The sequence below is a fragment of the Crotalus tigris genome, unplaced genomic scaffold (genome assembly GCF_016545835.1).
Source record: "Crotalus tigris isolate CLP2741 ecotype Arizona unplaced genomic scaffold, ASM1654583v1 scf7180000017631.5181431, whole genome shotgun sequence".
NCBI classification, from domain to species: Eukaryota; Metazoa; Chordata; class Lepidosauria; order Squamata; family Viperidae; genus Crotalus; species Crotalus tigris.
Window position 1 is genome coordinate 3,700,255 of NW_024096525.1, and position 24,535 is coordinate 3,724,789.

At 39.1% G+C, this 24,535-nt stretch overlaps 1 protein-coding gene across 2 annotated transcripts in view; it reads right to left on the reverse strand.

The window, feature by feature from the left end:
• Nucleotides 1-24,535, reverse strand: part of LOC120304224 (opioid-binding protein/cell adhesion molecule homolog) — a 619,792-nt gene that overhangs the window by 121,280 nt on the left and 473,977 nt on the right. For both annotated transcript variants that reach the window (XM_039334544.1, XM_039334543.1), the window contains one exon: nucleotides 11,318-11,550. In XM_039334544.1, the coding sequence (XP_039190478.1) occupies nucleotides 11,318-11,550 (233 nt within the window). The remainder of the gene's footprint in view (nucleotides 1-11,317; nucleotides 11,551-24,535) is intronic.

Here is a 24,535-nt window from a genome sequence, read left to right on the forward strand (position 1 = left end):
CTTTGCATAGGCGGCACTTACTGTTTTTTGCTTATTATTATTATTATTATTATTACTGATCATCGCACAGTCAGCCAGATGTTCAGACTGGATTTGGCATTTTGTCTACCTATCGAGTCCTTACCCAAGACCTGGGATAGGCAGATGTGGATGTTTGATGGTATTACAGGTATCGTCGCAGGATGGAAGCAGTTCCTAATAAGGCCGCCTTTTGCAATTGACTAATAGCAAATTGGTCAATGCCAATGGTGTTCAAGTGGTGCTCCAGTTGTTTTGGGATTGCGCCCAAGGAGCCTATGACTATTGGTACTACCCTTGCTTGCTTTTGCCATAGTCTTTCTATTTCTATTTGTAGGTCTTTGTATTTTGTTATCTTCTCCAGTTCTTTCTCTTCTATTCTGCTATCTCCAGGCACTGCCACGTCCACTATCCAGACTTTTTTGTCTTTCTTATCGACAATTGTTAAGTCTGGGGTGTTATGTTGCAGGTGCTTGTCTTATTATTATTATTATTATTATTATTACTATTATTATTATTATTATTATTATTATTATTATTATTATTATTATTATTATTATTATTATTATTATTTGGGTTGTACCCAAAGTTCCCTGAGGTAAATGCCTTTATTTCTCAAAAACATTGCTGGATTCAGTTCTTCAAAGGATGATCTTGAAATACGTTTCACATCATCAGGGCATATTATACATCTTCACTTCCAGATTTGTGGAAAATATTTCAGATTTATTGGAGCACAGTGAAGCAATGATAGTCAGATGAGATGAGGGAGTAGACAGGAGGGGGAAACAGAAGGGATGTGTTCAGCACATTAATACGCTTCATAATCGCAATATCTGCCTGTATCTCTGTGCACACAGAGAAGTAGGCATCTCACATTCTACAATGGTACCTCAGTTCTCCAAGTTAATTGGTTCCAGGAGGAGCAATGAGTATCATAAATGATGAGCACCTAACCAATTTTTCCCACAAGGAATAACGTAGTGAATCACAAGACTGCAGACACTGTCTAGTGCAGGGGTGTCAAACTCACAACATCACGTGACATGTTGCGACTTATCATTACTTTTTTTCCATTGCTGGCAATGGGGTGGGTGCGGTTTTTACTATGATGCATCCGGCCCACAGGCCGGCAGTTTGACACTCCTGGTCTAGTGCAGGGGTAGGCAATCTTGGCTCTTTTATGGCTGGTGGACTTCAACTCCCAGAATTCCTGAGCCAGCCATGCTGAGGGGAAAGGGAGAGGTTTCCAAGCTGAGCCATGCTGGCCCAGGAATTCTGGGAGTTGAAGTCCACAAGTCATAAAAGAGCCAAGGTTGCCTACCCCTGATTTAGTGTGTGTGTGTGTCGAGTACCAAACAAATGAGGAGAGCCGGGACGGAATTTTCATATCCAAATGCCTTGAGTACTAAATTCGATGACTTTCAAAGTACACGTAGTCCTGGACTTACGACCACAACTGAGCTCAAAGTTTTGGTTGCTATGTGGGACGTTGAAGTGAGTTTTATCCCATTTTACGACATTTCTTGCCACAGTTGTTAAGTGAAACATTGCATCTGTTAAGTTAGTAACACAGTTTTTTAAATGTACCTGGCTTTCCCGTTGACTTTGCTTGTCAGCAGGTTGTAAAAACAATCTGGATGTAAAAAAAAACACATCTGGGAAAGCCAGATGTGCTTAAAAACCTACTCACTTAACAGTTGCAGGGGCTGTCATAAATATGAGTCAGTTGCCAAGTGTCTGGATTTTGATGGGGATGCTGCAATGGTCATATGTGTGAAAAATGGTCATAAATCACTTTTTTCAGTGCTATTGTAACTTTGAATGATCACTAAGTAAACTGTTGTAAGTTGAAGGATATTTGCAGTCGAGTACCAAAATACTGCTGTTATCTTTATTAAATTAAATTCTCAGTTGCTTTCCATCTCCCTTTTGCACTCATAGACCTACAGCTTAAGCCTTCAATCCAATCAAATAGCAACTGAATTGGGGAGGGGGGAAAACCCTCACTTTAATGCTGGCATTTTGCCATCCTAGCTCTTATAAACTATTGTTAACGGCTGTAATGAACTAATCCAGGAAACATATTAATAATGACATAAAGAGACGCATTTATTGTTGATTGCTGAGTCTGTGACAGATTTATCACAGGGTTTCTGCTAGAAAAGGCTGGACCCTACAGTGGTGCAATTAAAACCAGATTGAGTAGAGGGACAAAGAATCAATAATCTAACCAGGCAACTTTTACATTTTGAAAAACACAAATATAAATTAATTGACACCAACATGGCTGCTAATGGGTAATTAATGCTGGGCTTGCTAGCCAATGAAAGCACAAAACAGATTCTGTTTGGATTATTAGCCTAAATTACTGCTAAGCATAGTTTTATCAGGAGTTGGTCAGTATTTCCATCAGCTCCAGTGCCTTTTGGTGGTACAGATATTGAGCTGTCTCTGTCATCTGGGAGGATGGGACATTAATGAAGACAATGCAGATAGTCCTCGATTCACATTCATTTGTTTAGTGATTGTTCAAAGTTACTGTTGTGATTCCTCGCCAGCCAGTGGACCCAGCAGCTGAGTCTGAGGAATCAGAGGAGGAGGAGGAGCCTGGAGAGATATCAGAGTCAGAGGAAGGCTCTGAGAAGCTCCAAGACTTATAGTCTGACGAGGAACCTGGCCCCTCTACTCATGCTCAGGCTGAGACACAGCTGTGCTGAGAGTCTGAGTTGGACAGTGATGACTCACAGCTGGGAGCTATCCAGGATGCACATAAATGCCGGCAAGACAAGCGAGTAGGACAGAGGAATGCAATGGGGCAGCTCCAAAGGCAAAGGAGAAGGCATTAGGAAGCCCCGCCTGGGCTGCATAATAAAAGGGAAGGTGTGGGAGGTGCTGGTTGCCGAAGGCAATCGTTCATGTTGAGGAATCGAGTTTCTGTGAACTGTGTTTTGTTTGCCTTGGACGTTGACTCAGGTCTGGGAATAATAAAAGGGGATTGTTTTTTTCCTGTGGTTCCAGCCTGCTTGTTGGAAGAGGGGTTTCTCCTTGTGAGCTTGACAAGGACTCATGTAGGCTGGGACAGAACAGTTACAACGGCACTGAAAAACATGACTTATGACTGTTTTTCACACTTACGACTGTTCCAGCATCCCCATGGTCACGTGATCAAAATGATGCTTGGCAACCAGCATGTATTTGTGACAGTTGCCATATCCCGGAGTCATGTGATCCCCTTTTGTGACCTTCTGACAAGCAAAGCCAATGGGGAAACCAGATTCACTTAACACACATGTTACTATCTTAACAACTGCAGTGAGTCACTTAACAGGTTAAAAAATGGGGCCAAACTCACTTCACGACTATCTTGCTTAGCAACCGGATTTTGGGGTCAGTTATGGTAATTAGTTGAGGACTACATGTAGACTCTGGATATCAGAAAAGAGCTGCAACTTGGTGTAATTTAAGTATGTGCCGAAATGTGTCTCAGAATTTCTCCACGCGTGTCTACTCCGTCAAAGAAGCTTCTGGGTTTCCGTCCCTTTTCTAGAGAGCTTGCCAATTTGTTCAGAAGACTTCTTGCTGATGCCATCGAGATTACCTTACTGTTGGAAGTGATGGCAGGCAGTATTGATTTTTGTTTCTTTTGTTTTGTGTTACTAATTGCAATTGCACTCTGAAATGGAAGAAGCTTCTTGGATGAGAAGCGAAAAGTCTTCAAGGAAAAACAAAGTCCAGTTTGCCTTTTGAAAAAGCACCTTTGGGAGAGCAGTAGTGCAGCACTTACACTTATACAGCACTTCATAGTGTTCTACAGCACTCTCTGAGCATTTACAATGTCAACATATTGCCCCTAACAATCTGAGTCCTTGTTTTACATAACTCAGAAGGATGGAAAGTTGAGTCAACCTTGAGCCAACTTTAGGCTGTGGATAGAATTAGTCTGCAATACTGCAATCTAACCACTTGGCCACCAGGGCCCATCGTCCTGAAACTTCTTTGGCTACTCAGTATGAAAATGTCTCCCAGGAGGAGTTTTTTTTTTTTTTTAATGATGTCCTTCTTTAAGATTTAACTAAAACACAGGAAGCCAACTGAATTACAGACTATTGCTAAAAGCCAGGGATTTACACCCATCCCTGGGCAACCTTATAAATAATTATGCACAAGCATTCCTGTGCCTACCCATGAGAATTTTACTTAAACTGTCATATCATTTGAAAGGAATACCTAACAGAGATTTTTTTTTTTATATCCCAAATTGAAAGAGAATGGTCAATGATAAGATATATCCTATGGGAGAGAGTGACAAAATGTACAGCATTAGTGAAAAGAGTAAGGGATTCAGTTTAAATGCCCTACTGAAATTTAAAGAAGCAATACTTCCATATGGACTAGAATTTTATATTATTTGGGAGGTATGCCAAGCATATAGCAATATTGCTAGAAACACAAACTATTGTACAGAAATAGAGGGGGGGGGGGACTCCAGAAAATGTACTTTCAAGACTGCAATCTAACTGGAAGCTCTTAATGAAGGCTGTAGCCCACGGGATTTTGCCAGGAATGTCTTAATTGGGAGGGGAACATGTTAAATAGAAATGCTAAGCTATAGCAGTGCAAAAAAAAAAAAAAAAGGAAGAATACCAAAAAAAAAGCTCCAGCCCTCTTGGGAAAAAAAAAAGCCACGGCAGTAAATTACATCAAGATTCTTCAGCAGATGGTTCAGACAGAAGCAAAATTCTCAGGAGAACAAGTGCTGTTTTTGCAGACAGATTTCAAGTCAGGGAAAAAAAAGATAAATGCACATAAGGAAAAAATTGGTTAGCAATTTTTGACTTAGAGAAATTTCTAGGCCACAACCAAATTGTGCAGTCATCCAAAGCAACAACGTCTCTAAAAGCCGTGTTGGAGTTACATCTTCCCCCTCACCACACTTCCCCACAAAAAAACATACACAATTTAAACATGTAGGGGTCCTTAGTGCTCTCTGAGCTTGGAGGGTTTTTTTGCAGACATTTCATTACCAAACTAAGTAACATCATCAGTGCTAGAAGGTAGCAAACCTTACTGCCTTCTAACACTGATGATGTTAGCTAGTTGGCTAATGATATGTCTGCAAGAAAACCACCAAGGACCCCACAATTCAACCCTAAGCTACAAATATTCTGTTGGTACAATAGAAGCATGTCAAATACTGTGAGTCACCATTGCTGCCATTGAGATCACTATGGACTTTTCCAAAACAACTTATTTTGAGTAATTGTTCAAAAATGAGCTTCTGCAGGAGATGTAAAGGTGTGCCAGACCACAACTTTCTCTGGTCCAAAGGATGGGTAGTTGCCCACCCCTAGTCATGAGTTGCACTACAGAAGCATCTGTACTTCACTTTGATCACAAATACAGTAGAGACCAATGATTGGCTGAGCCGTCTATTACCAAGAATGACATATTTTGACCGACTGATATTGGGTTGTTTTTTTGTAAACTCTATAGATTTGCAACACAAAGCTGCCTATCCAACTGTGAATATTCTAACAGTCTTAAGAGCCCACTCAAGCCTATTTATGTATCGTATGGCACATTCACTCAAGCCCTATTCTACTTCAAGTGTGGAATTAGAAATCACGAGCTTTGTTATCTGGAAGTTCCCATAATAATACACTCCACAAGATTTCATTCAATATGCCTGTTTTCTGGTGTACCTAGAAGTGACTTAAATTAGTGTGCACTTTGCCTCTGTATATGTAACTATCGATGAAAGTGACAATATATACCAAGTGTGCCTGTCTTTGGGGCTCATTGATCTGCCTCCCACTGCAGACTCAAAACTGAACGAAGATTTGCTCATGATCAGGTGTCAAGTTGAACAAGGAGCAGCAGTGATTCAAGCCCGTTGTTGTTATAAAGCAGAATAACAATCTAGGAAGCCTGCCCAGGTTTCTCTCTATTCTATCTGATACCACATAAAATCAAAGCAGAGTTCATTTGTTAGGCTTTCTTCTTTCTTAGCATGGAGTAATCTCTCTTGAAACTCATCCCTGCATGGTTCAGTAAGTTCTTCTCCCTACATTTCCTCAACCTCGGAGACCAGGTTGTATACCAGAGAAATGCTATCACCAATCTCAAGAGGTTTGCTAGCACCAAGCATGTCACTGAAGGTCCAAGGTCAACAAATTTGCTCCTGTTCTTCCCCAGATGAAGTTTTAATCATTTCCAGGAAAATGACTGAACGGATGAAGTGTCATCAAGTCAGTGTTGACTCTTAGTAGCAACATAGATCGAGTGTCCCTAGATAGATAGATAATTGTAAAGCAGTTGTCCTTGGTCCAGATATGTTGGGATTTTTATTTCATTCCAAACACCACAAAAGTCGCAAGTATTCAGAACAAAAATGAGTATTTCTGCTGCAATTGTTCCTCCAGTTCTCTGAAAGAAGAACCAAGACGTGAAAAATCAAAGTTTGAGAAACTGATGTCCTCCAGATACATGTGCAAATCTACTTGGGGTAATACTGACTTCTTTAATGTGATTTGAATTAAAAATGGCCTTGGCAAAACACAAAGATGGCTGAGTATCTCATATTTTTGCAATCATCTGAGCCTAATTCATGGTTCACTATTATGCCCAGCTGCAGGAATAGGTAGAGCTGGTATCTCCTGGACTTTGAACAACTTCCATGCCCCTTCAGTTGGAAGGAGAGGTAACATTCTCTCCTGCAGAACTCATGGATCAAGACCAGTGATGCTGCTGTCTAAATATTTGCATAAGAGATGCTAAAGCAATGGGAATTCTACCCAGATTGTTAAAATAAATAGACATTGGTAGCTGACTCAGTACAAGTATTACTTACTTGATGTGTACACAATGAACTAAATGAAAAATATCAGACTAATATCTAAATATTACATGTAAAACAGCCGCCCAGAAATCACTTTGGCTAGAGATGGGTGGCATCTAAATTTAATAAATACATGAAACAAAATAAAAATAAACAAGAGATAGCTACAGGTGGTTGCATTTTTCTCCTGTAAGAAAGACTGATTTCTCAGCCCAAGAAGCTCAGAAAGGCCACTTGTTTCTCCTTAAATGAAGCACAAAGGAAGAAGTTATTTTAATAATAGTTTGATGAAGTTTTTTTCCCCCTAAAATGGAGGAAATAAGGCAAAGCGCAGATTCTTCCCTCCCCAATTCAGATTGATTCATTGCAAAGTCAATATCCATCAGCTGTTGGAAATTAAAGGGAAGGTTTTATACATGCCTTATTGTACAGCAAGAGCTTTCTACTCAGCCAGATAAATCTTCTTTAAGAGGATTAGGAAACTTTCATTACCTTTATCTAACCTGAACTAACACTAACGGTGAAAAATTAATCTATAGACTGGACAAAAGCCAATAGCAGTTGCTAAGAAGGCAGCCCTCTGGAGTTTCTTTCTAATTGAAGGGGGGGGGGGAGAGGAGAGAATACTTAATTCTACTTAGCACTTGGAATGGTGGGGTAGAAAGTTGGGGGGGGAAGGCATTAAGAAGGAGAAACGAGAACTTCTCCTGGACTAATGGACTAGAGAGCATATAATTCCTTGTGAATTATTTATTTATCAAGTTGGGGGGGGGAGGGTTTATGCATGCAGGTGAGTACATGTGTAAGTGTGTGTGCATGCAACATTTATATCTAAAGTATGAAATGTTTATCTCCTGTGTGGCTTTAAAGAAAGGAAAGCACAGGCCAATATTCATTTATGCCACTACAGGTCAGCAATGGAAAAAAAAAGTAACTTACAACTATTTTAACAACTATTATTTATTAATTAAACAATAACCACCCTCTTAAAATACAACAAATGTTCTCTTCTTTCCATATTTCATCTCTTCTCTATAAATGAATCCTTTAAACCAGTGTTTTTCAGCCTTGGCCACTCGAAGGTGATGATGTTATTACGTTATATGTTTCTTTTTATTATTATTACTATATTCTTATTGTGTTTCTTCTCTACTTTGTCCTTTTTTTGCCTGCCCGTTTTAAGGTCCTTTTTCTTTAAGTTTGTATTATATTTATTAAAAGTGTGATAGAAGCATTTTTTTTAAAAAAAAAGAAGAAAACAGTCTTTGACTTTTCCCTTATCTTCACTTCTTCAGAAGATGATCAGCAAAATTACTCTCAGTGAAATCAAAGTATCCTGGTAGTACAGCACACTTATAGAGGGCGCGGATCTCCTGTTGATTCAGCACTTAATTTTACATTCTTGATTTTGGCCCTTCTTATTCTTCCCTAAATGCAACATTTATATCTAAAGTTAGAAATGTTTATCTGCTCTGTGGCTCTAAGCAAATGAAAGCACAGGCCAGTATTCACCTATGCCACTACAGGTAGTCTCCCCACTTCTAACAGTTCCTTTAGTGACTGTTCAAAGGTGACTTAGAAATGTTTTTTCATACTCACAGCCACTGCGGTATCCCTATGGTCGCATAATCAAAATTCAGGTGCTTGGCAGCTGACTCAAATTTATGACAGTTATGCAGTGTCACAGGAGCATGTGATTCCCCCTTTGCAAACTTTTGACAAGCAAAGTCAATGGGGATGCCAGATTTGCTTAACAACAGTGTTACTGCAGTGCCTCACTTAACAAACATGGCAGGAAAGGGGGTGAAATGGGGCAGAATTTACTTAACACATTTTCTCGTTTAGCAACAGAAATTTGGGGCTCACGTATGGTGGTAAGTCAAGGACTATCTGTACGTGAAACACGCTCTGACTCCTGACTATCAGGTGGGGAGAAATGCATAAAAACCCTTCATTTCTTTTCTTTATGAAGCCCACCAATAAATTAGTGCTGGGGTTTGATTTAGGGGAGGAGAAAGAGAGGGTGGGAGGGAGGTGGTTAAATAAAGCTACCAATGCAAAACAATGAAAAAGAAAATGAAGGGATGAACCTTTGCATATGTTAACCCATAGGCATAGCTACAGATTTAGAAATAATTGCTCTCATTTGCACAGGGGTAGAGTACATCCCAATATCACAGAGACGGTAGTAAGCAGGTGATAAGTTTGCTTCCTCTGTGTGTGATCCAGGTGTTGATCTGCTGATGTATGATTTCAATGTTCCTGGTCTCATTTTTGATGATTTCCCATTTTATAGCTTAGATGAACATTTCTTTTGCTTTTTTTAAAAAACAGTCTTATTTAACCATATGGCAGATTCGTGACTTTATTTTTGTTTTTTATAGATTTTGTCTTTCAAGGAGAAGAAGCGTTGGGTGGAACGTGGAATTCTGGAACCATGTTTCTTCACACACACACCCCAAAAATAAAAAATAAAAGCTAAGAGAGATTTCTGATCTGTGTTTCTGTCTGCAACAGGGCTGTCCAACTTTGGCAATTTTAAGACCCCTTCATGGCTGGCTGATGAATTCTGGGAGGTGAAATCCACAAGTCTTAAAGTTGCCAAGGTTGGACACTCCTGGCCTACAATTTCTCCAGAAGTCTTCAGACTTCTTGGCTCTCTGTGTCTCAATTAAATGGGACAGGAAAGCATCAGGACAGGTCCATTTTTATTATCAGGAATTGCGCACAGCCAAGGAAGCACTAGGTCACTGAGAATAGAGAATAACAATCAAAACCCTGACTTCTAGCCACAATTGAGCTGGGTCCACAGAAATGGGATATTAATTCCCCAGAATAAGGAAGACCAATGAATGCCTCTTTTGCAGAGGAAGAACATGTTTAGGGAATTAACAGAAGAGAATATCTGTACCACAGGGTTGAATTGCATTACTTGAAAGGGTTAAAGATCAACATTCTTAATAGTAAAAGGAAGGAATATAAAGTTGGTTTATTTGATCAAGGTTTAAACAGATCTGTTGTTATTTTTGGTAACCCTTAATGGACTTCTGTTGCTGATCAGGAATGAGTGATAAAGCTTAAACCAGTATTTCTCAATTTTGGCTACTTGAAGATGTCTAGACTTTATTGGCTTAAAGGATTCATTTATAGATAAGAGATGAAATACGGGAAGAAGAGAGAACATTTGTTGTATTTTAAGAGGGTGATTATTATTTTATTAATAAATAATAGTTGTTAAAAAGGTTTATATTTGTGATGAAGTCATTGTGTTATATGTTTTCTTTTTTCGTTACTATACTCTTATTTTTTTCTTCTTCTCTACTTTGTCCTTTTTTTCCTGCCCTTTTAGAGGTCTTTTTTTCTTTGAGTTTGTATTATGTTCATTAAAAGTGTGAATAAAAACATTTTTAAAAAAGGAAGACAGCCTTTGACTTTTCCCTTATCTTCACTTCTTCAGAAGATGATCAGCAAAATTACTGTCAGTGAAATCAAAGCTATCCTTGTAGTACAACACACTTACAGAGGACACGGATCTCCTGTTAATTTAGCACTTAATTTTACATTCTTGAGTTCGGTCCTTCTTATTATTCCCCAAGTGTGTTGGACTAACAGAGCTTTCATGTGCATTTATCTCGTGAAGTTCTCTGCCAACATATCTTGATGGTTTTCAATGACTTTGACAAACTTATGCAATCTGTCTTCTTTTTCTTACTGGTTGTGGAAAGTGTTAGACTTGTTCTTTTTGAGTCTCTTCTTCTACAGCACCTGTCAGGTCTTTTATATTGTCACTATATTTCCTCCTAAAGGTGATAATTCAATGAGTTGAGGAGATTATTTCCTGATTTAAAAGCATCTCCGTTCCTATGGAACTTGGACCCATACACCAGGTAGGAAAGAGAGAGTTGATAACAGATTCTGCCCTTGAGGATCCAGACCACAGTTTCATTTCTACACAATTTAAAGCAGACCGGAGTAATATTTTCTCTATGAAAGAGATACTTGTATGCACAACAATTAGGTTAGGCTCAGTTGTAGTATACCACGTGCATCCTGAGGTCAAGCTTCATAACCTCTTCTGAAAAAGTTCATTACTTTTGTTATAGTACTAGAGCAGGAAAAAAAAAATAACACAAACCATGATTTTTCACTAGAGTAGTGCAAACAAACAAGCCAACGTCACTCAAAATTCAAGCCAGAAAAGAACTGGACTGTCAAGAATCCAGCTGACATCAACAGACAGAAATATGCCATCTATGGCATCTGTTCATTCATCATTAACCAGTGGAAAGCCCTCATTTCTAAATGAAAGAATTTAAGATAGAATCAGAGGATCCAGAAAAAGACCCACAACCCATTTTTATTAATAAAGCCCTGAGGACTTCTAACCCTGAGCAATTATTCAAAGATCATGGAGCTTCCTCGTGTTCATTTCAACAGAAAACATGCACCAAGTCTTACCTTGGACGATAAGATGGACTCGTGATGTTTTGGGATGATTGTCTGTCTGTACAGAGCAGGTATAGGGGCCTTCATCATATATGTCCACATTATGGATCTTGATACTGTATTGAGTTTTGGTGTTTGTGAGAATGACCACCCGGTCATCTATCGACCACTTATCATTTCCAGCATAAAGAATAGTGCTACGGTTCAGCCAAGCTACTCGCGTGACCCGGTCATCCACAGTACACCTAATAAAATAAAGAGAATGAAAAATATTTGGTTGTTATTGCTTTCTGGCAGGAAAAAAAAAAAGCATGAATTCCTGTTCCCTATTGGTTTTCAATTGCTTAGCCACCCCATCAAAAAATGTCCGCATCCATGCATTTTTTTTTAAAAAAGAGCAAAATAAAATTATGGCTAAAACTAATCAGATGTTACATTTTCCCCCTTTCATCCCCTGCTGGGATGAAATTCAGCGTTCTTAGAACTTGCATTTTTGTTCCCTTTGAATGGAAACCATCTGAGTAAAAAATCGTTTTAAAATGGTTCCACTTATTCATAAATGCAATGTTGGTATATAGATGAGGCAAAACTTGAAAGACGCCAACCGAGAATCCTGTTCCCAGGTCCCATTTACAAAGTATGGAGAAACTTCTAAGGTCTTTTCAGAGGCTAAATTCTCTGTCTCTTTGTGTTAAATCAGATTTAAGGATGCTTTCTGAATAAGCTGACTTTACATATCTTTTTCATCCCCAATCCATGGTTTCAAAGCATAATGATTGGGTGTAAATATCTTGCTCAGCCCCATGTATTGTACATGCACACATTGAGCCTAACCCTTAAACTACGGTTTATCAACCCTAACAGCTGGTTTAGCCAAGACCAATCCAAGCAAATTGTATTAGCATGCTACAATACACCAAGCCTGTATCCATTTATTTCTCAGAATGCAGTCTGTTGTCATTTTCATACAGAGAAAGCGTGTTCATCTGCTCTGGAGAACGGCTTTCCAAGTATCAGGGATGAAACACATACTGTGACCTGGAAGAACTTCCTTAATTCACAGTGTGGATCCCTAAACTCAGCTGCAGCTCAGCGCCGCATTAAATGGCAAGAGAAATTCTGCAAGAAGCCCCAACTACTAATCACAATAAATTCACTATTCATTAGGCAAAATGAAAAGCTGCCCCATGGTTGGCATCTGACGAAGAGTCACACAATAGACTGGTGGATTTTTAATACAAACTCAGTGGAGAAACGGGCGCTGATGCTATAGTGAAGGTATACTGTATCTCTCCTGGATATCAAAATGTATTTCTTGAGTGGCTGAAGTTGCATCAAATCTAAAAAAGCCAAGAATTGCCAAGGAAGCCTTCCTTTTATATTGAACAAACATTTACTCAAGCCTATTATATTGCCTTTCTTTAGAGTACTGTGTAAATAGCTCCAGAGACAACAATTGTACAAATTAGATTTCAATTGGACCTCTTTTTTCTGTTGATCTAGTAATAAAGACCGTCCTTATCTAGCAAATTTCAAACAGTAACTATTGTTAGCCTGACCCAAAGATGCTTTTTGACCTAGATGATTGAGAACCTCCATAGATGTTGCTAGCTTGGGTTTTTCAACCAACAGGCATGTAGCATTTGTAAGTTGGCTGAAAATGATATCATCCTTTCAAGACACATCAGCTTTGACATCTAAGGATTTCTTAAATTACACTTCTTACTTACTTACAATTAGTCTACAATTTATAACCATAACTGGGACTAGAATTTCCATTACTAAGTAAGGCAGTGGTTAAGTAAGTCATGCTTGATTTTACCACCTTTTGCCAGGGTCGTTAAGCAAATTACTGCAGCTGTTCACGTGGTCTTTAAGTGAATCCAGCTACCCACATTGACTTTGCTTGTGGGAAGCTAGCTGGGAAGGTTACAAACGGTGATCACGTGAACTTAGAACAATGTCAACCATCATAAATAAATTTTGGTTGCCAAGCAGCTGAATTTTGATCACCTGACATTAGGGATGCTACAGTAGTCCTAAGACTGGTCGTAAGTCACTGTATTCAAGACTGTTGTAAATTTGAACAGTCACTAAATGAATGGCTATAAATTGAGGTCTATTTATCCTTTGCAAAGATTTAAAGTCTGTGAGCGATTCCTCTGCTCCCAAGGACCAATTTGTTCCACTCCAGTGTGGTTTTTTTTGCCTTTCTGTAGACCTAGGCTGCATTAGTAGAGGGATAGAATCAAGATCACAGGACGTGTTAGTACCGCTTTATAATGCCTTGGTATATGGCATCCAGTTTTGGTTGCCACAATATAAAAAAGATGTTGAGACTCTGGAAAGAGTACAGAGAAGAGCAACAAAGATGATTACGGCGCTGGAGGCTAAAACATACAAAGAATGGGTTGCGGGAATTGAGTATGTCTAGTTTAATGAAAAGAAGGACTAGGGGTGACATGATAGCAGTATTCCAGTATTTGAGGGGCTGCCACAATGAAGAGGGGGTCAACCTATTCTCCAAGGCACCTGAAGGCAGGAGCAACGGATGGAAACTAATCAAAGAGAGAAGCAACCTAGAACTAAGGAGGAATTTCCTGACAGTTAGAACAATTAATCAGCGGAACAACTTGCCTCTAGAAGTTGTGGGTGCTCCAACACTTGAGGCATAATAATAATAATAATAATAATAATAATAATAATAATAATAATAATAATAATCCCCCAGTGAGGCACTACCTTGACGTGATTGTGGGGCTTGTGTACTCTGAGGAAGATGAGAGCTATGCCAGAGGTTCAACCATACTGGACAGGTCTCATCAGAGGAGTCAGACAAAGAGTGTCTCTCCCATAAAAAATATGGTGAGACGTAAATTTCAGAATGCCATACCGGCTCGGACGTCGCCCGGGTTAACAAGGTCCGCACTAGATATCGGAGTTCCTGGATATCTGGTGAAAAATGGGTTACAGGACTCAGGACTGTTGGCTGAGCAACCAGGGCCAGCAGCTGCAGAACTACTGGAAGAAAAGGTGTTTACCCGTCGCAGATACACAGTGATGGAAAACAAAGAAATAATGATCTGTTACTACAGATCAAGTCCAACAAGAAGAGGATATCTAAAACGAATGCACCAATTCTGGAAAGAACAACATCCAGAATCAGAAATAACAGAACAGAGACTAGCAGATCAACGCCGATTTATAACACGAAATAAAATATTCACAGAAACAGAATTGGACGAACTGCAAAGGTTTACCCAGGGCAAAGAAATCAAAGCCTTACCAGAAGTAATTCAGAATGTAGAGGCAAACCAGGGGGAGTTGGCAGTGAAGGAATCTAGCAGAGATATACAACTGTTCTCATTTGGAAACCAGGCACCTCTACCTCAGGAAGAACAAAACCCTCTAACTAAAGAAATAAAAGAATTGAAACAAAGAATAACTGAGCATCTAGAACAGCACAAAAACAACAGAATAAGGCTACCTGCATTGAAGCTTGTTCCAAAGAAACAGCTAGCACAAGCATTAAAAGATGCAAATGCAATATCAAGTATAAGCACCAATTCACTGCAAGAAACAAACCAACTAATGTACAGCACAGCTGCAGTTATAACAGAATACCTGGGATGCAAAATCAACAAAGAAGAAAAACAAACAAACAGTGCACCAGAAAAATGGAAGGTTAGACTAGAAAATAAGATCAGCAAGTTAAGATCACATGCAAGCAAGCTAGAACAGATGAAAGAAAAGAAGCTGAAGAACAAGAAGACCAAAGAATACCTAATCAAGAAATACCACTTAGAAACAAGGAAGATCAAGGAAGCACTGGAAATAATAAAGCAACAAATAACAGCTATAGCCAGGAAAATCAGTAGATATGAAGCTCGAATTGCAAACTATAGGCAGAACCTCCAATTTCAATCCAATCAGAAACGTTTCTACCAATCCATCAATGGAGAAACTGCAAGGAATCAGTCAGTACCTGACAAGGAAGAAACAGTGCAGTTCTGGAAGCAGATATGGGATAACCCAAAGAAATACAACAAGGATGCGGCTTGGTTAAAAGAGGTGGATGCAAATAAAACAGAAGTTGAAATGAAAGAACTAGTAATAACAACAAAAATGGTAGAAAAAAGAGCAAAGAAAATCAAAAATTGGTCAGCACCAGGTGAAGATGAACTGCATGGGTTTTGGTTGAAACATCTAACTGTTATACACCCACTCATTGCCAAGCAGTTCAACAATATACTACAAGGAGGAGAAATTGAAAAGTGGCTAACAACTGGGAAAACCTACCTAATAATGAAAAATCCAGCAAAAGGGGCAACACCAGGTAACTACAGGCCAATTACCTGCTTACCAACAACTTTCAAATTACTAACTGGTGTGGTAGCTGATGCAGTGCAACAGCATCTAGTTGAAAACAATCTCTTTCCACCTGAGCAGAAAGGAAACCGCCCCAATAGCAGAGGAACAAAAGATCAACTCCTAATAGACAAAATGATCTTGGAAAACTGCAAGAGAAGGAAGACCAACCTGAATGTGGCATGGATTGACTACAAAAAGGCATTTGACTCTCTCTCACATGATTGGATAATAAAGTGCCTAGAAATAACAGGAGTCAGTAGAAACATCAGAAAATTTGTGCAAAGATCGATGGCACAATGGAAGACACAGTTGCAGATCAATGGTGAGAGGCTGGGAGAGGTTAATATCAAGAGAGGAATATTTCAAGGAGATTCATTATCACCATTACTATTTGTTATTGCACTGTTTCCTCTGTCAACAATACTGAATAACTCAGGACATGGCTATCAAACATCAAAAACATCTGCCAGACTATCCCACCTCCTTTATATGGATGATCTGAAGCTGTATGGAAAAACATCATCTGAAATAGAATCGCTGCTCAACACTGTCCGTATATATAGCCAAGATATTGTAATGGAGTTTGGCTTGGACAAATGTGCCACACTTACTATCAAACAAGGAAAAATAATGAAAACTGAAGGAATCAAGATGCCCCACGAAAATAACATTAAGAGTCTGGATGAGGAAGAGTACTACAAATACTTGGGTATCCTTCAAGCTGACAACATCAAGCACACTGAAGTCAAGAAAAAGATTAGAGGTGAATACATCAAGAGAGTGAAGAAGATCTTAAAATCCAAACTCAATGGAGGAAATACCATAAAGGCAATCAACACCTGGGCAATCCCAGTCATTAGGTACACAGCTGGAATAGTGGACTGGACTCAAGCAGAACTAAAAGCAATGGATAGGCAGACCAGAAAAATAATGACAATGAATCATGCCCTTCATCCACGCAGTGACATTGATAGACTTTATCTACCAAGGCAAATAGGTGGGCGTGGAATGCTACAAGTACATCAGATGGTTGAAGAAGAAAAAATGGCTTTGGAAGAATATCTGAAGAACAATGATGAAGATGCACTGAAATTAGTATATCAGGAAGGCTTACTAACTACTGGAGAGACCAAACTGGCCTACAAGAAAGACCAAATGAAGAACAGAATAGAGGCATGGGAAGACAAAGCACTACATGGCCAATACATGAAAAAAATAGCTGGGAAAGCAGATAATAATAAAACCTGGCAATGGCTAAGAGCAGGAAAATTGAAGAAAGAGACCGAGGGACTAATTCTGGCTGCACAAGACCAAGCCTTAAGGACAAATGCATACAAAGTCAAAATTGAGAAGACAGCAACAGACAGTAAGTGCCGCCTATGCAAAGAAGCTGAAGAAACAGTGGACCACTTGGTAAGCTGTTGCAAGAAGATTGCACAAACTGATTACAAGCAGCGGCATGACAAAGTAGCAACAATGGTGCATTGGAAGATCTGCAAAAAATATCATTTGCCTGTAAGCAAAAACTGGTGGGATCATAAAATAGAGAAAGTCATAGAAAATGATAAAATTAAACTGCTCTGGGACTTCAGAATTCAAACAGACAAGCACCTGCAACATAACACCCCAGACTTAACAATTGTCGATAAGAAAGACAAAAAAGTCTGGATAGTGGATGTGGCAGTGCCTGGAGACAGCAGAATAGAAGAGAAAGAACTGGAGAAGATAACAAAATACAAAGACCTACAAATAGAAATAGAAAGACTGTGGCAAAAGCAAGCAAGGGTAGTACCAATAGTCATAGGCTCCTTGGGTGCAATCCCAAAACAACTGGAGCACCACTTGAACACCATTGGCATTGACAAATTCGCTATTAGTCAATTGCAAAAGGCAGCCTTATTAGGAACTGCTTCCATCCTGCGACGATATCTGTAATACCATCAAACATCCACATCTGCCTATCCCAGGTCCTGGGTAAGGACTCGATAGGTAGACAAAATGCCAAATCCAGTCTGAACATCTGGCTGACTGTGCGATGATCGATAATAATAATAATAAATAGAAATAGAAAGACTGTGGCAAAAGCAAGCAAGGGTAGTACCAATAGTCATAGGCTCCTTGGGTGCAATCCCAAAACAACTGGAGCACCACTTGAACACCACTGGCATTGACAAATTCGCTATTAGTCAATTGCAAAAGGCGGCCTTATTAGGAACTGCTTCCATCCTGCGACGATATCTGTAATACCATCAAACATCCACATCTGCCTATCCCAGGTCCTGGGTAAGGACTCGATAGGTAGACAAAATGCCAAATCCAGTCTGAACATCTGGCTGACTGTGCGATGATCGATAATAATAATAATAATAATATAAAAAAGACTGGACAACCATTTGCCTGAAATGGTATAGGATTTCCTGCTTGAGGAAGAAGTTGGACTAGAATATCTCCAAGGTCCTTTCCAATTTTGTTATCCACTTTTCTCCTTCCATTCACAAGTTTCTTTTGCACTCCCCTCTGCTGAGTTCCAGAGCAGCTTTCTTTCTATCCATTTTAATCTCGACTTCTGATGTGGCTGCCTAAAGTTCTAATACCAGAACCTTCTCTTTATTCAAATTAACTCCAAGAGAGCTAAGAACAGTCTAGTTAAGTTGAGCCCAAAGGGGATTGCAGTCTGGTGGGCTATTACTCCTCTCTCAGTTCATTATAATGAATAATAAAGAGATACTTACATGAGTTTTTGTTAAATTATTCATTGCATGGACTGGTAAAATCAGGACAGTAATCTGTAAAATCGACAACATCCATGTCTGTAATCATCTAAATATTTGGTGGAAAGATTTTCAAGGAACTCACCGTGCCCCTCATTAAAGATGAAGTGTGTGTTTTTACTGTTTGATGATACACTATTGTCGTGATTTTTGTTTTGCTTTGTGTAGGGAAAAGGGGTGGAGCACACTAATTGTCTGATGTCTAAATTTTGACTTTGCAATAAGCTAAAATAACATCCCTCCCTCTTCTGAGCCTGCTTGTTTGATATTAGATTGAGATTCAGAAAGCGTACTATTAATGCTGTAAGAAGTAAAATAAATTAGAGTTTCCATTAACGGAATCCCAAATGTACTCCCTGCCAAAGACAAAGAAAAACAAATCACTTTTTTATATTAAAATTTCTTTTTTTATTTGGAAATTTTAGTTAACTATTTTTAATCAGTTTTTTTTAAGGACTCTGCAGACACTATGCTCCAGTAAGAATCTCTCTGGGATTTTGAGACTTAAATATATATCAGGGAAATATCTACAAGAATCCATCCTTCTAAAACAAAAGATATGGTCCAGGAATCTGAATCTGAATCTATATCACAGGCTAATTTTTCTATGATTCATGTACCTCTCCAGTTGATTGGCCCAAAGTCACACAGCTGGCTTTCATGTCTAAGGCAGGACTAGAACTTACAATCTCCTAGTGATTGGAGGAGGAGGAGGAGGAGGAGGAGGAGGAGGAGGAGGAGGAGGAGGAGGAGAAGAAGAAGAAGAAGAAGAAGAAGAAGAAGAAGAAGAAGAAGAAGAAGAAGAAGAAGAAGAAGAAGAAGAAGAAGAAGAAGAAGAAGAAGAAGAAGAAGAACAACAACAACAACAACAACAACAACAAGATGATGATGATTAAGGGCCAGTAAATGTGACCCTTTTTCAAAACAATTGTTGATCTCTGTGTTTTAATATAAATGTAAGTTTGTATTTGGAAGTATAACAAGCCTTGACTTCCACAAAGTGCTATGCAAACAATGATAAATCATACAAAATTTGCTTCTGAGTTTATATGAATGTACTTGTGCGTCTCTGAAATGGAATTTCAAAAATGGGGCTGTGAAGCTGAGTGTAAATCTCAAGCTGTTGGTTCCTTAGCGTAACTGAACATTGTGTGCAGTTGTGTTCTGCATTGATTCCCTATCTGAATGAAGTCTTGACCAATTCAAGTCCCTGCTTTCTATACATCCACTGCAGATTTCACCTGGTGGCACAGTTGAATAAACCCATTCTGTTTTCTATCAAAACTCTTCTGAGCAGAACCAAATGGAAGAATCAGCCTTGATGGTATAAAGAGTATTCTAACAATAACTGTTTGTCTACCTGAAGCACAGGTGGGCAATGGAAGAACTTGGTGTATTGATACCATTTGCATTTAAGTATCCCTTTCTCTAAAGGATTTGCTTCTCCAAAATGGGACTTTGCAAATACAACCCAGGTGCCATGATGCTGAATAACTCTATTGAGTTCCCTGGTTAATTCTTGTTCAGAAACCAGCATTCAGTCACTGTTGAAGCCTGTCTCATTTTATGCTATGCAATGCTTACAGTTTTGCCTTTTGTTTTCCAATGGTCATTTTATGACAGTGTCTCCAATAGGTAACAGGGGAAGATGTAGGAGAAGAGCAAGCAGAGCTGAGGGCAGAGTCAAGAGATGAATCATCTTAAAGTCCTTACATTCCCACAAATGGTCTAAAATCCAATTACTCTTGAATTGACCTAGTTTAGTATATTGCACCTTAATTGAGTAGATTTTTGTGTATAGGCTTGGAGAATAAATCTTCTCAATTGCAATTTAACAGATTCTTGATGCCTGATAGAAGAAACTTCTTTAATGGATTTAGATACATGGAACAAGCTTTGACATAGTGCGATCATAAACTAGGCCAGAGAGTTTTTCCTAGAAAGGATCAAATTAAGAATTTAAAAAAAATAACATTTTCCTGGCACTCATTATTCATCTTCAGTGCAATCAGGCTACTATGAAACTATCGTGGAGAAGAAAAATAAACTTGTGCAATTCCAGGAAGAACAGAAATAGCCACAAAGCCTAATTTGATTAGTAGCTTTTGCTGTTATGAAGACAATTAAAATAGAATCTGTAAGAATTTGAGTTACACGTAGTCCTTAGTAATGTCCACAACTGAGCCCAGAATTTTGGTTGTAAGGGATTGTGGTTGTTAAGTGGGTCATCATATGACCTGAGTTGTTTTTATGACCGCTTTTAAGCTGGTCATAAAGCAAGTCACTGTGGTTTTTAAGCAAATCATGTGGTCTTTAAGCAAATTCAAACTTCCAAATGGGCATATTTTTTTTTTGTAAGAATCAGGCCCAAAAGTTGCAAATCATGGTCACATGACCACAGGATACTGCAACTGATCATAAATGCTAGCCAATTGCCCAGCACCCAAAATGCGATCAGGGAACCATGTGTAGGGCGAGTGGGATATGTGTGTGTGTGACAGTTGTAACTTCAAGTCATAAGTAACTTTTTTAAGGATCCAATATAACTTTGACAAGCTGTTAAATGACCAGTCATTAAGCGAGGACTTCCCATATCTCCCTGAAGTTACATTTTCTCCTTTTTTTTCTTTCTTTTAAAATTATACTTAAATTCCTATTAAAAACGATCAAGCCCTTAAAAAGTCTACAGTATGTTGTCACCTTCCTAACATGGATGGGGTCATTGCTTGGAGAGGAGATTGTCTGGAAAATCAGTGTAATTTGCCTTGAATAACTTTGCAGAAGAAATATGAGCTGGAGCCATAGATAGGAAAGCTATAAGGAGAATTATTCAACGGAAGTCAATTGGCCATTTAATGCCAGTTTCCCACTTAGAGAGCTGGGCTGCAGAAATAATCTTCGGATAACATGACAAATCCAGGAATAGCTTTAAGGGCAAGAACAAAGATTCTTGATGGTACGCAAGAGCAAAATAGAATTAAAAGATGGAAGAAGGAGACCATTGAGCAAGGAATAACATTAAAGGAGGGTATGGCTGAAGGATCCAATTTTTCTTATGCTACTTGGAGGACCCTGAATAGGTTGAGAGTTGGAGTGTCAAAGGGTAAGAACAATATGCTCAAGAGGAGGCTGTTAGTGGATAACAACATGCTGTGTGAATATGGAGAGACGCAGAGAATATGGCTACTCCTAGAAACATATACCAACGATGACTTATTCTTGGCCAATGGCAAAGCTAAGAAGGTGGCTTCATTTTGGCACTCTAAAGTTTGATCTGGACATGGAAAAGGGAAAAGAAAACCATGACCACATGTGTTTGTGTGTACACATAGATGCAAACTTGTGTACATGGAACTGCATCTATGTGTGTATACATAGATGCAAACTTGTGTACATGGAACTCCCATTGGAAAACAGCAACTCTTAAAATGCCAGTGAATCATTACACTCTAGCCTAAATTCATGAAAGATGTGGAACAATAATGTAGTTTCTTTCCAATATCTTTTGCATGTTTGGTCCTTCCATAGAAATGTAAACTCCATCAAGAATTAAAGATGGGGATAGCAGAGACCAGGCTGAGCCCAGAGAGGGGTCAAGCATGTCATCAGTCTTGAGTCCCTTCATACCTACAAGAGTTCTAAGTCCAGCTGACCTTGAATTCCATTGACTCTTATCTACCACCAATTTGCTTTGAATGTTAGTAATTCAGATTCTTGTAGAATGTTAACATACAATAAATTTGCAGTCATTTGAATTGTCTTGCCCCCTGATTTCTTGCACTTGGCATTGGGATTATGCAGGACTATCCTCAAGATGCTTTTTCACAGGGCAACTGAACTTTCTTTTTTCTTTTTGAAAATGTTTTGCTTCTCATCCAAGAAGCTTCTTCTTCCAAGAAGTTTCTTCAGCTCGGAGCTTCTTGGATGAAGAAGCTTCTTGGATGAGAAGCAAAACATCTTCAAAGAGAAAAAAGAAAGAAGCTTCTTGGATGAAAAAACTTCTTGGATGAGAAGCAAAATGTCTTCAAAGAGAAAAATAAAGTCTAGTTGCCTCATGAAAAAGCACCTTTGGGACAACCATTGCCTGGATGATTGAGAATCTCCATAGATTATACAGGACTCAAACTATTTCTGGATAAGAAGCCATTCTGTTTTTCTGGAGTTTAATCTGTGTCTGTTTGGTCCCATCTGGATCCTAACAACTTCCAGGTGCCAGTCAGAACATCTACAACATCTTCTGCTTGGCCCAGTTGGAGAGAGACAACTGCATATCATCCACAAATTGGTGATACCTCACCCAAACAGTTGAGTGTCCTCTCCCAGTTGTTTCTTCTGGTTTCAGAGTTAAGAAACTTGAACTAAATATTGTTCCAGGAGATGGGAAGGGTGGACACAGGAGGAAGGGAAGATTTATTTATAATCAGGAGAAATAAACAGGGCTGTTCAGGAGTAAACACAAAAGAGCCAGAACTTGGCTGAAATCCCGACTCTTAAAGATGCAAATTAGAAGCAGGCTATCAAAACATGAGGTTCCACTAATCCTCTCTCAACAACACAAATCATCAAATTAGCTTGCCGAACAATGACATCTGTGGCGTGTAATATCGAGTTTAATACAATAGGTCCTAAAGGAAAAAAAAGGTATCATCTGTTGGGCTTCTGACTTTGTCATTGATATTTATTCATGGTGATGAGGACAGAAGGGTCTTAGCTGTAATACCCAAGCCCTTCATGGCTGCTAAAGAAACCATGAGTTTATCTGGGTTTTTTTTTTTTTTTTTGGCATGCTTCAACTCAAGTTTTCTTTCTTCTACCTCCTGTTGATACTTTTCCTATCAGCCACATAAAGCCCGAACAGAAAGGACATCATTCATTCAGGCCATGTAATATATTTTAGTGGATAAAATAATTACAGGTTGCTAGTTATTCCTGCAAACCTCTGGAATCACGCTGTCACAGGGTATAGGGAATAAATTTTTTAGAAGGCAGGGATAAATGTGGTGCTTGAATTTTTTAAGAGTCTGTTCAGAGACTGGGGCATGATGAGACAAGCTGATGGAGAAGTAATTTCATGTAGAGATTGAAGCAGGCTTTGAAAGAGAAATCTTGGATACATCAAGTCTATTAATGTGTTTTGTTCTTTGGCAAATGAAGTGGTTGAAGAATTTTTCCATCTTGGGTTCTCTAATTTTAAAAAATCAAAACAAAAGTTGTGATTACAAGTAAGAGTAGTGAAGGTTGCCCATTAAGGTGGTAAGTCATGATGGCTGTAAAGTTAGGTCATCAACCTGTTTTTATGACTTTTTTTCCGGGGGTGGCCATTAAGCAAATCACCATGGTTGTTAAGTGAATACATGGATGTTAAGCGATTGCCACAGTTGTTAAATGAACCCACTGTTCACTCTGCAGCATTTTTGTGAAAACCAGAAGTAAATGCCAGTTTAAGACAAAAATGTCATAAATCGCAGTCATTTAACTATGGGATGCTGCAAACAGCCATAAATATGAGTTGGTAGCTGAGGGCCTGAAGTATAGTCATGTGACCATGGTGTGCATGTGTGTCTGGCTGTTGGAACTGCTGAACTGGGTCATTATGTTTATTTTTGGGGGGGTCTGTCATAACTTTGAATGGTTGCTAAGCAGCCAGTTGTAAGTTGAGCACTCCCTGATCTCATAACATAACACTTTTCCATCTCTCCCAATACATGGGATCTGGTCATTCCAGGAAGAAGTGTAATTTTGGACTGGAAAGCATCTATTCACTAGAGAGAGAAGGTAAGAATCTTTGGTATTATACTATATTTCTGTTCAGAAATGCTGAAGTGTTTCCATGGCAAAAGGATTTGCCAGTAATATCACCATTGCCCAGGAGATGCCTAGTTGGGGGTTTCTTTCACATCCCTGTGAAGTTGCCCACTGAAGTGGTACCCATTTATCTACTTGCGGTCATCTGCTTTTGAACCACTGGGTTGGAGGGAGCTGGAGCAAGTGACGGGAGCTCATCCCATCCCGCTGCATCAACCGGATCTCAAACCCAAGTTGCCAGTCGTCAGCCCAGCATTCTAACCTCATGAGCAATGGTGCTCCT